Source organism: Phodopus roborovskii, unplaced genomic scaffold (assembly GCF_943737965.1).
Source record: "Phodopus roborovskii unplaced genomic scaffold, PHOROB, whole genome shotgun sequence".
In the NCBI taxonomy this organism is placed as follows: domain Eukaryota; kingdom Metazoa; phylum Chordata; class Mammalia; order Rodentia; family Cricetidae; genus Phodopus; species Phodopus roborovskii.
The window spans coordinates 31,558,449-31,574,177 of NW_026126409.1; the positions used below are offsets into that span (position 1 = coordinate 31,558,449).

General features: G+C 34.7%; 1 protein-coding gene across 1 annotated transcript in view; it reads right to left on the reverse strand.

The window, feature by feature from the left end:
* Sgcz (sarcoglycan zeta) overlaps positions 1-15,729 on the reverse strand; it is an 895,063-nt gene that overhangs the window by 300,337 nt on the left and 578,997 nt on the right. Inside the window, exon 2 of the mRNA XM_051182286.1 lies at positions 4-198. Within this exon, the coding sequence (XP_051038243.1) occupies positions 4-198 (195 nt within the window). The remainder of the gene's footprint in view (positions 1-3; positions 199-15,729) is intronic.

Here is a 15,729-nt window from a genome sequence, read left to right on the forward strand (position 1 = left end):
TACCACAGTGAAATTCATAACCTTCAATATCCATATTGTCATGGCTATGTTAACTATCATGGTAACCAACAGCAGAAGGACAAAGAAGTATAAGCACCTCTTTCGCCATCCATAAATCCCCACTGGATAAAGTTGTGCATTTTCAGTTCTCGGCAACTTGTTCTGTTGTGTTGCCAGTATGTATTGTTCTCGTGTCATCTGGAAAGAAAGACAGAAAGAAAAAAAGAGAATAGGAAGATAGGAAAATGATCAAGAAAGAGGAGCAAAGAAGGAAGTGATCATGGTGGGAAGGAAGAAAAGAAGGAGAAAGATAGGACGTGTTTGAGGAAGGGAAGTAGGAGGGCCAGTGAGCGTGAAGAGACATGTAGGTTTGGGGAGAAGACAATGGAAGGGCGATTTTAGTGAGGGTGGCATGTAGAAGAAAGGAAGATGCACATTATATAGAGTAGACAAGAAAGGGGAGAGAGCACAGAGAGAAAGAGGAAAAGGGAGGGAGAGAGAGAGATTAATAATAAAAATCAATCTTTAGTTTTTATTTTTAAATGGTATAAAACACCTCAAAATGATAAGACAAAACTCAAATATTTATTGCTGTGCAATTAAAATGAAACAACAACCCTCAAAATTATTGTCATTAGTATTGCCAGCACAACCTTTCAGTAGATTCTTTCATAAGACACATACTTTTTACAGGCAAAACCATTTAATTCCAACAAAGAGCTATTCTCTCTAGAGTCAATGAACACTCAGAATTGAGTACTGGTCCTTATATTTAGCATCCGTAAGCACTTCCAAGATTCTATACCTTTCTCGGAAAAGACAGCACATAAATTGTTAAGTACATATTCTTACATGAAAATATTAGTGTGTTGTCAAGAAACTATGAAAGGAAAATACAACTATATTCTAGAATACACAGGTATGGATATAGATATTTCTAAATTTCATATATTTAGTTAAAAAATTTTGTCCTTGTCACTCCCCCATTCCCTCTGCCACTTTCCCACTCCTTCTGACAACTATCTTCCAGCAAATCCCATTCCTAAAGTTTTCTTTGTGTGTATTTGAGACCCATTGAAATTAATTAGGCTTCTTGCTGAAGTGTTGATATGGTGTCCTCTATTGGTGCAAGGGCAATTTATCAATGGCCACATCACTGAAGAAAATGATACTTCCTTCCGTAACACCTGCTGTTTCCCAAAACTTTAATTCATAACGCTGTTGGTTATTTGTTTAAGACATATTGAAATGACTGAGAATATATGGACGACTAAAAGAACACCACATACCACACAATGAAATCAGTTTTGAAAAAGAAAAATTGTACTTCTTGATAGTAAATAAATTAAAGGTCTAAAATTATTTTCTAAGAACAATAACTTTTTTATTGTCCTGCAACTTGTAACCAAGGGTAAAAAAGTCAAAGTTTTCTTAGATAAAACTTTGAAAATATCATCAATATATAATAAGAAAATTTTCATCTTTTAAAATTTCTATAATTTTTGCATAGAAAAATAATACTTTATCTTACATTTCTGTTTTGTCAATATTTATTATTATTGATATTTCAGGTGAGAATTAATGTATGTTCAAAATGTAGTAGGTAATAAGTTATATGAAAGTTAATAAAATTATTTTGAAAAGTATGCTTACATGTTTATTTTTAAAAGTAAAAGTCTCACTACAAGTGCCTGCTGATAACAATTATAAAAATAATTGTAGGATCACAAAGAAGAATAAAAGTAGCATTGAATTAAGCTTGTCTGTTGTGGAATATCATTTTAACTGGGCAAAGATGTGTTATATTTGTTTACTCTAGGGAATATTACTTTCACTGTGTAAAGGTTTGGTACATTTGTTTAGGTTGCATTTGTTTAATTATGTAAAGAAGTGTTGTATTTGTTTTACATTTCCTACATAAAGCATTTGATTGGTCTAATAAAGAGCTGAATTTCCAACAGTTAGTCTAGAGAAAGGAGAGGTGGGGCTGGCAGGCATAGAGGATCAATATGAGGGGAAATCTAGACTCTGCAGAATGGGAAAAAAGAGAGAGAGAGAAGGAGGAAAGAACATAAGATATGCCAGGGTCAGGAAGCCAAGCAGCCACTAGCTAGACAGATAAAGAGACAGCAAGAAAGTAAGTAAATAAAGGAAGCAGCCCCAAGGCAAATGGTAGATAAAGAGAATTAAGTTAATTCAAGTTAAATGAGCTAGCCAGAAATTGTGAATGTCTTGTCAGAAAGGTTAATTTCTATACACTCTTACAGACCTGGAATGCATTAAGAACAAAAGTAAGACTTGTCTAGCAATGTTTGAGCAACAAGAAGAGCAAACAAATTAAATTAGATATAAGAATATGGAGTCAGTCAGTCTGTGGAGGATTAACTTAGGATCAGTTCAAGTTCATACCCAGAGCAAGAGATACAGAAAAGAAAATAAAAGAGAAAAAGAAGTACAGGATTAATCAATACTTGTGGTGATAAAGTTGAAATAAAAGAAGTAATCACTTGATAGCTGATAATCTGAAGATAATGACAATGGACCAGCCCATACTAAGGTCATGTGGAAAGATATGTTTATGATAACACAGTAAATATGACTTGAACCCAGTCACTAGGATTCTGATGTTGAGAAACACATACGATTATATGAAAATTGAATTCACTCTATTTAATTTCACTATTCAGGTTTCTAGCTCAGATGTCATAGGCATAAAACCAACTATGTCTTTATTATTCCTATAGGCTTTATTACAACCAAATTCCTTCATTTAGATGTCAGTGCCTTGGACATAGAATATTTGTAGGGGTTGGTACAGTATTCAGTTTTCTACCCTAATACTTCTTTCATTTTTTAATGAAGTTTGAGTATCATCTGTGAATGTAAATGAAGAAAGGCACACATGAATTTTATTGGCTTGGGTACCCTTCTATTTGGATAGGAAGAGCTAGACTTATTAGGTCATTATCATGTCCATGAGACTAAGAAGGTAACTGGTATAACTAAGACCATTATATTAAATCATTAAAATGAACACCAAAACCAAATGGATATATACATATACGAAACAATCTCAGTTCCAGAACCCTGTAGTCTACCCATGTTCCCCCACTAACCCCCAACCCATTCTCTTTCTGCTCCATATGAAGAGTGAGGCCTTCCATCGGAGAGTCTTCAAAGTCTGTCACATCATTTGGAGCAGGGCCCAGGCCCTCCCCAATATGTCTAGGCTGAGGGAGTATCCTTTTAAGTGTAATGGGCTCCCAAAGTCTATTCTTATACTAGGGATAAATACTGATTCACTTCCAGAGGCCCCATAGATTGTCTACTCTTTCTAACTAACACCACACACAGGGAATCTGGGTTGGCCCTATGCTGGTTTCCCAGCTATCAGACTGGAGTCCATGGGCTCCCCTTGTTCAGGTCAGCAGTTACTATGGGGTTTTCTAGCTTGGACTTAACCCCTTTGCTTATTACTGCTCCCTGTCTGCAACCTGATTGAAGAGTTTGGCTCTGTGTTTAGCTGTGTGTGTCTGCTTCTGCTTCCATCAGCTACTGGATGAAGGCTTTAGGATGGCATATAAGGTAGTCATCAATCTCAATTCAGGGAAGGGCATGTAAGGTAGCCTCTCCACTATTTCTTAGATTGTTAGTTGGGGTCAACCTTGTGGATCTCTGGATATTTCCATAGTGCAAGATTTCTCTTAAAAAGGTATTGTGTTTATATAGCTCATTTAGAAATTCAATGTATAATTTAGTACAGATTATAGAAAATTATCTATAATAGTCAAAACTTATAGTGTTAGGTTTTCTAGATATGTAGAGACATATTTCAATTAGATAGGCCTTCTTCAAACCTTTCAAAGATCTACAAAATATGTTCGTTGAGTGTTTTGGGGTTGGATTGAGGACTACAGTTGTCTGACTTCGATTCTGTCAAGGAGTGGAGCACAGCAGGTTCAGTAGACTTCTCTGTTGTGTGAATAGCAATCCTGGTGCACACATTCCATGGTTTGTCAACTAGTTGGTCTCTGTCTCATTTTGCCAAACTCTCAAATGAATATGACATTATCTTATGTACGGAAATCTAGTAATTAAAAAGTAGGATGTTTAAATACCCCTTTCCCTTTAAATAATTAAAAAATTTAAAAATTGCATCTTTTGCCTTATAGCTAATTTTCTCTTGTTTAACTACTGTATAAGTATTTTTACTGGATTTTACTGGAATTGGGTGTAAAAGACACTAGTAAAATACAGTTTTATGGGCAAAATGCTTGAAGTGTCCATCCTATATGATCTGAATTTTATACACTAAAAACACATCTTGTTTTCTGCTCCAAGAAAATGAGTCTTTAAATAGCTCCTAATGCTGAGAGAAACATAAAACAATACAATAAAGTCTACTTAGCATGGCAATTTAAACATATCTTTAGCCAAGGTAGTCAAAAATCTGCTGTTTAAGAAAATTGCCCATTTGAACTGGATTTTTTTCCAGGTGTTTTGTGGAAAATATTAGAGTTAACTTTTTATAACATTAGGCATCAAAGATATAGCAACTGAATTTTGGGAGTGATGAAAGACAGTTGATGTGCTGCCACTTTAGATAGGTTAGAGATGAATTTGGTCAACTCTGACATAAAAGAGAAGCCAGAATGGGTGCTAATGGGATGCTTAAATATTTCTAAATTGATTAGTATCAGTTTTTATGGAACAAACTAATTCAGGAATAAGGAACATCCTCAAAATCCAATGGCACATAAAGTGAATTGGAAGCCTGAAGTTTTGTCAGACTGTGTGAATAGTGCAAAGGCTCTTTCTTCAGGGCCTAATGACTATCCTACTCTGTTCTGGCCTAAGCTTTGGACACTTCTCTTATTGGCATTTCATAGGGATCATAAAAGGAGTACACAGACACAGAGGGATGAGTGGAACCATGGAGGAGAACATGGTCTATGAGATGGGTGATTGCTATATAACAACCTGAGACCTCAGTGATTATATTCTGTATAGTAGGTGAGGATTAGTTAGTGGAGAGTTTATCTCAGTGAGTGGAATTTGTAGGTGAGCAATATCCATGTGTTGTCATTCAGGAAGAGGAAGGCACACTTGTTAGTTTTTGTACATTCTGCCCATATCTACATAGCATCAAGAACAAGGCTTTGCAAATTCCCATGGGTTTGAGGCCTTGGTCCTTGTCAATAAGAGACATTAACTCAAGACATCATCCGATCCTTACACAGACACTCAGGAATGTATCAGTTTCCTCTACATACCAAAGGTAAAAAAGAAAAGAGAAACAGTGGTGTCATTTTATCATTTTTTGGGGTTTTTTCCTCCTGTTTTTTTATATTCAAACATAAGCACACATTCGGTATGAGTTTGAAAAGACCAAAATATAAAAATAAAACTGATAAAGGTTTCTGACTGCTAACAGCTAATTTAGAGATAATATTTAAATTTTGTCTTGCGAGGCTTATTACAAACTCATTTGATTACTATCCATTTATTATCACCTTAAACCCAAGCATAGTAGTAGACATAGTATGAAGGATATTTGAAATTTAAACCCACTTTTAGGAATATGCCATGACCTCTGCTGGACATTTACTTGGTGAAGCTGAGATGAATCTCATTCAATTGAAACAAAGAGTTGACTTTGGATATAATCATAGTACCACCTTGGACATTTGTATTGAATTTATGGACTTCACTGAGTAATTGAGTGAATATCTGACAGTTGGATGGATGAGTGAATATGTATGGAACAGACATGACCCAGAAAAATGGAAATCTATTTTAGAAAAGAGTAAAAGGATACTGAATTATATGTGACTCAACATAGCAATTTGCAATCACAAACATAGCTTTTAATTTTGCAAATTGGAGACACTATATGTGTCTCAAGTCATTTATTAAATATTAGGAAGGTGATCTTGAACCTTTTAGAGACTCTTGTCTTTAAAATAATATGTCTAATTCACATTTCATTTACCAATACAAATTCTGGCACTGAAGCACTATGAATTAAGAAGATTTTGGGCATATTAAATTTAAAATTTGTCTAATTCATCAGAAAGATGTTGCAGATTCATTGTGGCCAAGTGCTGAAAAGCACAGTAGCAAAACCAATACCTTCATTAATGTGTAGAGGTTATTAATAATTTTTGGGTGAATTTTACTTTAGAGACATGAACAAATGTATACTCACCCTAGAACATCACCATAAACAAAACACATGATTCCACCAATATCCAGAATGATGATGCCATGAGTTTACTGTCATCAATTATAGGAGCATGTCAGACAGGTGGTTTTTGGGAGAATGGGTGGCTGGAAGACATCTACAGAACTGTAAAATCTACCTCAACATGGGTGAGGATTCATGAAAGGTACCCCCTGGAATGTCCTTCCCAGCTTGCATTGTGTCTCCCTCTCAGAGATTGCTTGCTGCTTTTGGAATGCCAGTGAAGGGTCTTTTGAGTCTTTTAACTTTCTGAGCTTAATATCTCCTGGTTATGAGTTTCCCAAGCTTTCTAATTGTGTTAGTGCTTCATGTCTTCAAATCCCTACTTTCCAGAAGAGTTACAACTCTCATCTAAAGATCATGAGGATTCATAGTTAACTATGTATCTTAATTTTCATATATACATCTTACTGTGCCTAATAAGTCCATTTTGGTATTTATGTTAGGGTAATGTTAACAATTGAACTATTGTTACTAACAACTTCTGAAGAGGGAAAAATAAATTTTCTCTAATAGAATGACACTGTGTTTATCACCTACTCCAAGACAGGCCTCATGTCCAGAGTAGTTGACAAACATACTGGACTCTACAGTTTTCTATGTGCTCTTATTTGGTTCCAATTTGAACTTAAAGTTGTTTTAAATAATAAAATATTTTGTTATTGATGAAGAAACAAACGTTCTTTACAGATTTTGTCCTTAGCCTTCTTGCTTCTATTTATTCAGTTTTTTTTTTTTTTTTTTTTTTTTTTGCTAGCTTCAAGAACCACACACACATACATATATACACACACTCGGTGTGTATAATGTTCGGTGACATTTTGAAAGAATATGAGTTTAGCATTTTCTATAGTAATAACAATAAGCATAAATCTTTGTGGACTTATTGAACATAAATAGGAAAAAGACAAATAAATGTCAAAATATCAAATGAAATAGTCTCTGGCTACCCAAGGTTCATATAATATAGTCTTACTTCTTAGCCCTTGGCACTTCTGGGAAACATCAGACAATTGGAATACCTTTGGGTTGTTAGAGACATGGTCTCAATGGCTGCATTGAGATGACAGCTCATAGAGATCCTTACCTTTCACAAGCAACCACACAATGAAAGTTTTCGGTGTGTTCTTGCTTCAGTATGCTGCCTTGCCCCAGGCCAAACAATATCAGGGAGTTCACCATTCAAAGCCTTGAGCTTAACTGAAGCTTTCTCCCTCTATAAAAGTGGTAGCTCACTTATTTGTGGCATATGATAGGTGGCAACTAGAAGTTAAATATTCAAAAGGCCAATAATTAAAAGGCCTTTAAAAAGGACCATAAAATAATGCAGATTGTAGACAGAGTAGCATAATAAGGCCTTATTGAAAACGCAAGCTTCAATAAACCAGGAAAATCTGATGACATATACAAAGGATTTTCATATGCAGAGAGAACATACTTAACTGTCTCGTTTGGGATAGAGTGGAGAGATAGCTCAGGCAGAAGCAGAGAAATACAAAGTCAACTTAAATCAGAGAAATGAAGAGAAGCAGGTTCTCAAGGGCACATGGACTTGTGTGTCTCTAAAGAAACATTTTCTATCAATCAGAATTCATACTTCAGCTTACTAAAACTGTATTCAGTTATACCTGACTAAGATTTTTTTTTGACATGGTATCAGTTTCTACCTCTGAGTCAAATATCAATTTGTTTTATTTTGATCATTTCCATTAATACTTTTGGCTTATAAGGACAGGGAGTTTGGGTAGTTTGCACATTTTACTCCTTATAGAAGCACAGGTGGGTGCTTAATAACATCACTGAATAATTCCACAATGTAGTCCCTGTATGTCTGATACTATTATGCATTCAGCAAGTGCTCAATAATATTTCACTTAATTAATTTGATATTGTTCCTTCATTTCCAAGGTACATGCTCTTAAATAGGAATATTAAGCATAGTGGCCAAAGAATTGGGTTTATGGAATCTAAATGATTTTACTGTCCATTTTATCACATAATAGTCTATCATTCTAAATATTCATTTTTTATGAGTTATTGAGTTATTTCCTCACCTGAGAGTAAATTCAACAAAACATATAAATGTTAACTGTATTCCAACAATTTAAAAGTATTTCTATGACTTGTTTCTAAAGATTTAAATAATGAAATAATTTCTAAAAACTCCAGAAACAAAGATTTTGAAAATAAACTCATTATTTATTGATACAAAAGTACATCATTTGAACCTAGCAAACACCTTATAGATTATCTGTCCACCGTTGATTCTTCACTCCTGTGTATTAAACCACGAGTACACACATGTTAGGCAAGCACTACACCACAGAGTTGTATTTGAAGTTCTTATTTAATATGGGGTTTTGAAACAGGGTCTTTAGTTCCCCAGGCAAAATTTGTGAATTGCAAAACCCACTCTGTGAAATTGCTGTTTGTGTACAAGCAGACATCACTTCCAATTACTTAATAACTTTAAAAGAAGCATCTTTAAAAGAAATGGTAAGAACTAGTCAAAATGGTTCCTAGGTAAATATAGCTATGGAGATGTTAACTTAAATACCTTTTCATTGAGTAGCATATATACCTTCATATATATTAAAGAAAATTATTCAAAAGATCAATTACTGAACTAATTTTGCCACAAACAAGAAATTATAGCTTCTATGAACACATGTACTGAGAAATATGCTGATTGGATGTGCATAACTTACTGGGTGTACTCTCAGGTCAGCAGCTTTTTAATTTTTATGATTAGAATCACACAATTTCTGCAACAATGTGACTGGCGAATGAATTTCCTAATTCTTTCAGTATATAAGCTTTTTTTTTGTTCAAATTATATAAAATTGTATATTTCTAGAAATCTTTTCAAGATTATGAGAGGTATATATTTTAGGTTATATATGTGTTACTTAATGATTATAAAGCCTTAGCCATATTATGGATAGATGAAATTTTACAATTACATTTACCTGGAATAAAATAATTTTCTTCATCCAAAATTCAGTAAAATACTGGAAGTATGATTGCACACATACACACACAGACACACACACACACAAACACACATAAGCACATACACTCTATAAAATTCAAAACAAATATTATGAGAGCATTTGAAAATATGCACAGCCAACCTGTTGTTTGTTATCTGTACATTTGTTTAATAGTTCTTATTTAAGCTAGTTATTTTTGATAAAAGTATATTAAGTTACTTGAGACATTATGATAAAATTGTTTAATTAAAAGACTAATATAAAAGTAAGATGTGTAAAATTTTGAAACATTTTATTAATTTAATAAATAGTATAACATTCACTAGATTATATCTTTAAAATAGAATTAGTATAAAATCTAATGGCAGTATGTTCTATTATCATGTGCTTTGTATATCCTCAGAAGTAATGGCTCCTTCCCAGACACATTAACTCTGAGCTTGTTTCATAATAAATTACACTACTGACTATTTTTTCCACCAGAAAATGAAATAAATGGAGTAATTTATTATTTACTTGTGCCTACTCACATAAGGTTCACTAACATAATAGCCTAAAAATCCTTTTCAGTAGGATACATTTTAATACTGAATGATCACCTTCAAGGGAAAGGGACTTCACAAAAGATAACATTAACAGCAATTGTATGAATTTGCCATATGCCTGCTGTCAGTGTTCTTGAGTTATGACAGATGCTAATGCTCAGAATCATCTAATCCTTACCCAACCCATAAAATGTCTTATTATTGCCATGCTTCTTATTTCAAAGATGATATTCAGTGATATTCAGAGAAGTTAAAAAGTTTCTTCTATTGAGAATGAGAGAAGATACAAGAAGTGATTCACTTCTCAGTCAATGCTACAAAGTCACATGACCAAGGAACAGACCATAGCTCAGATTAGTACTTTTTCAGATTCCCTATGCCTCTACCTATATATGAGTGGCAGAGTCCCTTTGCATACTTAACAGGTAAAACTCCAAGAATGTGAACATACTCAAAGCCAAACACATAAATAAACATATAAAGGTTAGCTTAATTGATGTTTATAGATTGATATCATAGTTCTGATGCCATTTAAAATTTCTAAAATATACCTCATTATTGTTTCAATAGTCTCTCTGGGTTCCTACTATGTGCAAAACTTTATCAGTTATATATCTATGTACAAATAGATATATGTATATAATATTGATTATTTTCACTCATTTTCAGGAGTTATTAGCTTCTTCTATCCATGAGTAAAATATAGAGGTCTAAATTTGTGCTTTCTCCACTGAGACGCTATAATTTTTCAGTAGAACAATTATTTTGTGTAATTTTTCCTGTGTGTGAGTAAACCTAGCACAAAACACATGCTTGACTGGCAAAAAGTTATCCATTCTTTATTAAACATGTTTCTAAATTTTCTTGCTATTTCAGTTGAAAATCATTTTTTTCACTCTAGCAATCATATTACTAGAACCTTCCCCTCCCCCCTCCAAAAATGAAAAAAAAAATCAACACATTTATTGATGTGTCAAGTCAAAAAGTATATTTCTAGAGGGAATATTCCCAAGTCAAAAGTTAGTAAGAATAAAAGGACCTAAAGAGAAAGCAGTTAAATTGATCACAATGTTACAGGGAAGACAGACCCTGGGACAAAACGATTAGGATTAGAATGGCCCAAAGCCAGAATTTACAGGCTTGTTTGTTGTCTTTCTTGAGAAACATACAGGAGGGATTTTTGTGCTCTCACACATTCATGTTTCTTTTTTTGTCTTTTTCTTTATTCTTTCATACAATACATGTCAACTGTGGTTGCTTTCCCTCCATACCACCCAGTTCTCCCTGCCACCCCTATCACTCTCCCCATTTCCCTGCAGAAAAGAGCAGGCCTCCCAGGGATAGCAACAGAACATGGTGTTACGAGGTGCAGTAAGACCAGGCACAATCTTTTTTATCATGCTTGGTGGAGGCAATGCAGTAGGAGAAAAAGAGTTCCTATGGTAACAAATTAATTGTAAGTAAATATGGCTTCTAAGAAATCCATGCCTTTTTCTAGAACCCCCACCCAAAGACTGCTCCATGAACACAGAGTTGAACACTGTACTACTAAGAATCACAGCAACTACATCCTGGTAGATTTGACAGAAATTACACCATGAGGAAGCTGTAAGTGAAACAAACATGAGAACAGAGAGAGTGGTTTAATGAACAGCCAGCAAGGTTCCAGACTAGTGAGTTAGTAAGTGCAGACAGTGGAGGTCAGTGTCTAGCATAGTATGTCAGAGATGAGATGGAGGTGGAGTTCTTCAACCCTCCCTCCCTTGCCCTGCCTCTGGGAAGGCATGATTTCTGGTTTGAACAGCAGAACAGGCAGAATGTGGGGCTCTCTAACTGGCCTGCGGAGAAAATTATCTGTCTTTGACCAGTTATTATTCATACATACTATAAAAAAATTACCCTAGACAAAGAAGATCATTTGCATCTTCTTATCTTGGCATTCCTCTCACTCATGTGGTCTGTCACTTTTCTGAAATCTCACATGTTAAAGTGTCTTTCCATTTTGCCTATTGATATCCATGTCACTAATTTACATCAGCATGAAACAGCAAAGGAGAGCCACCTTTTCAGGCTGTCTTTTTGGCCAATTCAATTTTGGGGACCTCAGGTTTCCATGTTAAGTCTAATTGCATCATTACCCCATTCCCCTCTTCTTTATTTTATTTAAATTGCTTTTCTGCTTTTGTGTGGCATGTGAGACTAGTTTCAAATTTACTGCAATGGTCTGAAGTTTTCTTTAAAAGTACTTTCATTTGTGGCTTTGGATGCTAGCCCAGTCAATTAAGTGCTTGTGGGGCAAGCATTTGGGCCTAAATTCAATACTCCACAATCCACGCTTTTTTTAAAATGTGATGCACATTAGAGTCTAGAAATCCCAGTGATGGGTAAAAAGAGACAGATGGCTACCTGGAGTTCCCTGGATATCCAGTTAGCTTATTGAGAAAGTTCTAGTCACTAAAAGACCCTTTATTAAAAATTAATATGGATGTGAATTGATAAAAGACAGACAAAGATGTGCTATGGTCACCACAGCCATGTTCATATTTATTTTTGTACATATCCTTTTATATATACAATGGAACACATACACAAAAATACATGCATGTGTGTACTTTCATGTAAATAGATTCAGAGTGTTAAATATATTTAACAAATTGCAGAAATAATATACAAGTATTTGGGAAATATTAAGTAATAAATAAAAGAGATTTATGACTATGCTGTAAAAAGTAAAATGTACCAGTTGAGACGACAGACTTTACTAACAGAAGTCAAATGTTGGATGCTGGTAACACAATTTACACAAGGATACCTGCATGCATTGTAGGAAAAGGAGATACTGAGTTACTGGAATTTCAAGGAGTCAGTGGTCCAAGAACAGCAGATCAGACTTTTTGATGAGCTCTTTGTGAGTATCAGATAATCAAGGAACATGGCAAGGGAAAGGTGTCTCTTTGAATAACTTTGTAGAATTATTTCAGGCCTGCTTTTAGATATCCTTTGTTTGTAGCTATTTTCTCCTAAATGAAACATTCCAGAACTGAAGGTGGTGACACACAACTTTAACCCCAGCACTATGGAAGCAGAGGCAGGCAGATCTCTGTGTGTTCAAGACCAGCCTGGTCTACAGAGACCTATAAGATGCAGGAAGCAAATAAACTAATATGATACAGAGGTCACCATTCCCACGGTTAGATAATCAATGGATTTGAGATCATTTCTTTTGCATGAATTGCATGAATATTGTACAGGGAGTTCCAAGGATACATCTTTACTGGGTCATCATTTATGTTTATACAACAACCAACTTTCAGACTCCCTTGTTCTTGTAAGTAACCATCCATACTCTTACAGGTGTATTCTCTCACCAATTTCCCTCTAAGCAACTCCCATAAGTTCATAGGGCCACCCAACTAGACTTGGGTGGAATACTTCCTTTGGTCTGTCCCACAAGTGGTATTATAAACATATACTATAAATTTGGAGAAAATAATAAGTATGACAATAAATTATTGAAGGTCAGGGTTGGTGGGATAATCAGTGACTAAAGGAATTTGTTGCCAAGCCTGCTAAATAGTTTGATCTCTAGAATCCATATGGTGCAAGAAGATAACATACTCCTGACTTCCAAAATTATCCTCTTATATACGGAGGATAGATATGCACACACATGCACAGACAGACACACTTGTATGTGTGTGTGGATACACTCATGTATGTGCACACACTAAAAAAATGAGAATAAATTAAAGCATGAAAAATTGTGAAAATAAAATTTTTAAAACCAAAATAAGATTGACAATAAAAGCTTGTTTTTTTTTTTTTAAAATCAGAAAATACCAAGTTTCCTTAGACAAGTTTCTGGTCATGTCTATAAGAGCCTTGGTTGATATGAGAGAGCAAAGCCCACTCTGAGAGTTAGGTCTAGGATGGATTGGAAAACTAGCTGTGCCAGGCTTAGGATCAGGGTAGATAATGTCATTCTACGATTTCTTCATCAAGTTCCTGCATTAAATTACTGCCCTAGATTCCTTCAGCGATGAATTACAAGATGAAATGAGCCATTTCCTCCCCAGGCTGCCTTTGGTTATGGTATTTATCATAGAAATGTAAAGTAAACAAAAACAGACTCTTAACTTACTTCCACATTATTCAAAATGTAGTGATTGATTATGTACATATCAAACAGTGTTTATCCTTAGATACAGAATGTTATTGTTACTGTACTCATGAAAATCAGAGAAGGCATTGTATATGTCACTATATTAGCAGGTTATAATGATATATACTATTTTTCCAGTATTTTTAAATGTCCTGATTCTTTTGCTTACTCCATATTATAATACATATACATAAACCCATGTACAGTTATTATGATAAAATGAAGATAAGTGAGATCAGGTACAACTTATGTTCAGCATTTGTAATCAATAGCCTACTAATATTAGAAAGGGTTTTAGTGTTAGCGTTTTCTGTTGTTACTAATTCCATACAAGAATAAACTTCTTAGTTTTTGTAAATGCTGTCTTTTCAAATGTGCTTTATATGATTTATAGAACCTAGATTTTATTTTAGTCATTCAATTCCCACTTAACTGTCTCTTAGCAACCTGAAAATCTTAGTAATGAAATAAATGTAGAGTTTGCATTTCAATTTTATTTACAGACTCAGTATAATAACTCTAAATGATATGAATCTTCATTACTTAGTTTTCGGCAGTAAAATTCTGGTGAGGACTCTGTAAATGCCCTTCCTCATGGGTGGTCAAGCAAGCATGATTGTCCATTTTCTCCCTTTCACATCTTTTTGTGCTAAGGATTTGCCTGATCCCGTTTGTATGACTACCCTGAAAAGCTGGGAGGTGTGTTCATGTATTGTTCAGTCAACACACCCTCAGTGTGCCCATCTCCTCGTGTTTACAACACAATGCTTGTCTACTTATATCGGAATCTATACAAGGGAGTTGCAATGACTGTGTCCTCTTTCATTCTAATCTGCTAAATTGAAGAAACTGTAAAGAACAGGTGCGTAAAGGCATGCTCAAGGCATTAAGCAAGGGTCTCCAGGTGGCTGCTTCTAGGAGACTATATTCAGGGATCCTTGTATCAGGAAAAAGAGATGGGCTGTTAGAAGGGGTGGGTCCAAAATCACTTATGCCTGTCTACTCTTATGTATGGTTGAATTAAAATCAATTTATTCCACATTAACTTAGCCAACATACACTTACTGCTAGTACCAGGATAATCTATTTTCATCACAATGACCTTGATATGCTCTGCAATTAAGTGAACTATATGGTTCATTGGGGACCAATAAATTAGGAGACACATTCACCTTCCTCAACACATTATTTACACTTCACCTGGAAGAACATTGATACCTACTTAATCAAAATTAGGTCAGAATGTTAAGGGAGAGGGTGATAAACATTTTGGAGAGAGGCATGCAGAATTGTGTATAAGAGAAATGCATAAGAACTGATAATGAACAAAACTTAACTACCCTCTTGCTATTTGCTGATGTAACCAAATCCCATGAAGCCATTTTAACTGCTGGCACATATTACCCCTTCCATATATTTAGATCTTTCTGCCTGGCCCTTGACTAGGGACAGAATTTGCCTCATATCTATCAGGTACACACAAATAGATCAATGTTAGAGAAGTCTCTGGCCTGCTTCTTTCCTTTCCAGCTACCTGAATGGTTACCTGAGGACATTGTCTCTGCGCCATAGCAACACATTTCCTCTGGCTATGTCCCAAAACAACATTAGCATTTTCTTATAGAACTACAATGGAGGGCATATTAATATACTTCTGCCTTACTCTATAATAATTGGATGACTGAAAAAGTGAATATGACTTAGAGTTAAGCTTACTATTATGTGAGTGATTCCTAATGAGTTCTTGTATCTACAGAAGCCAAAGTTGGAAATGTCACCATGAAT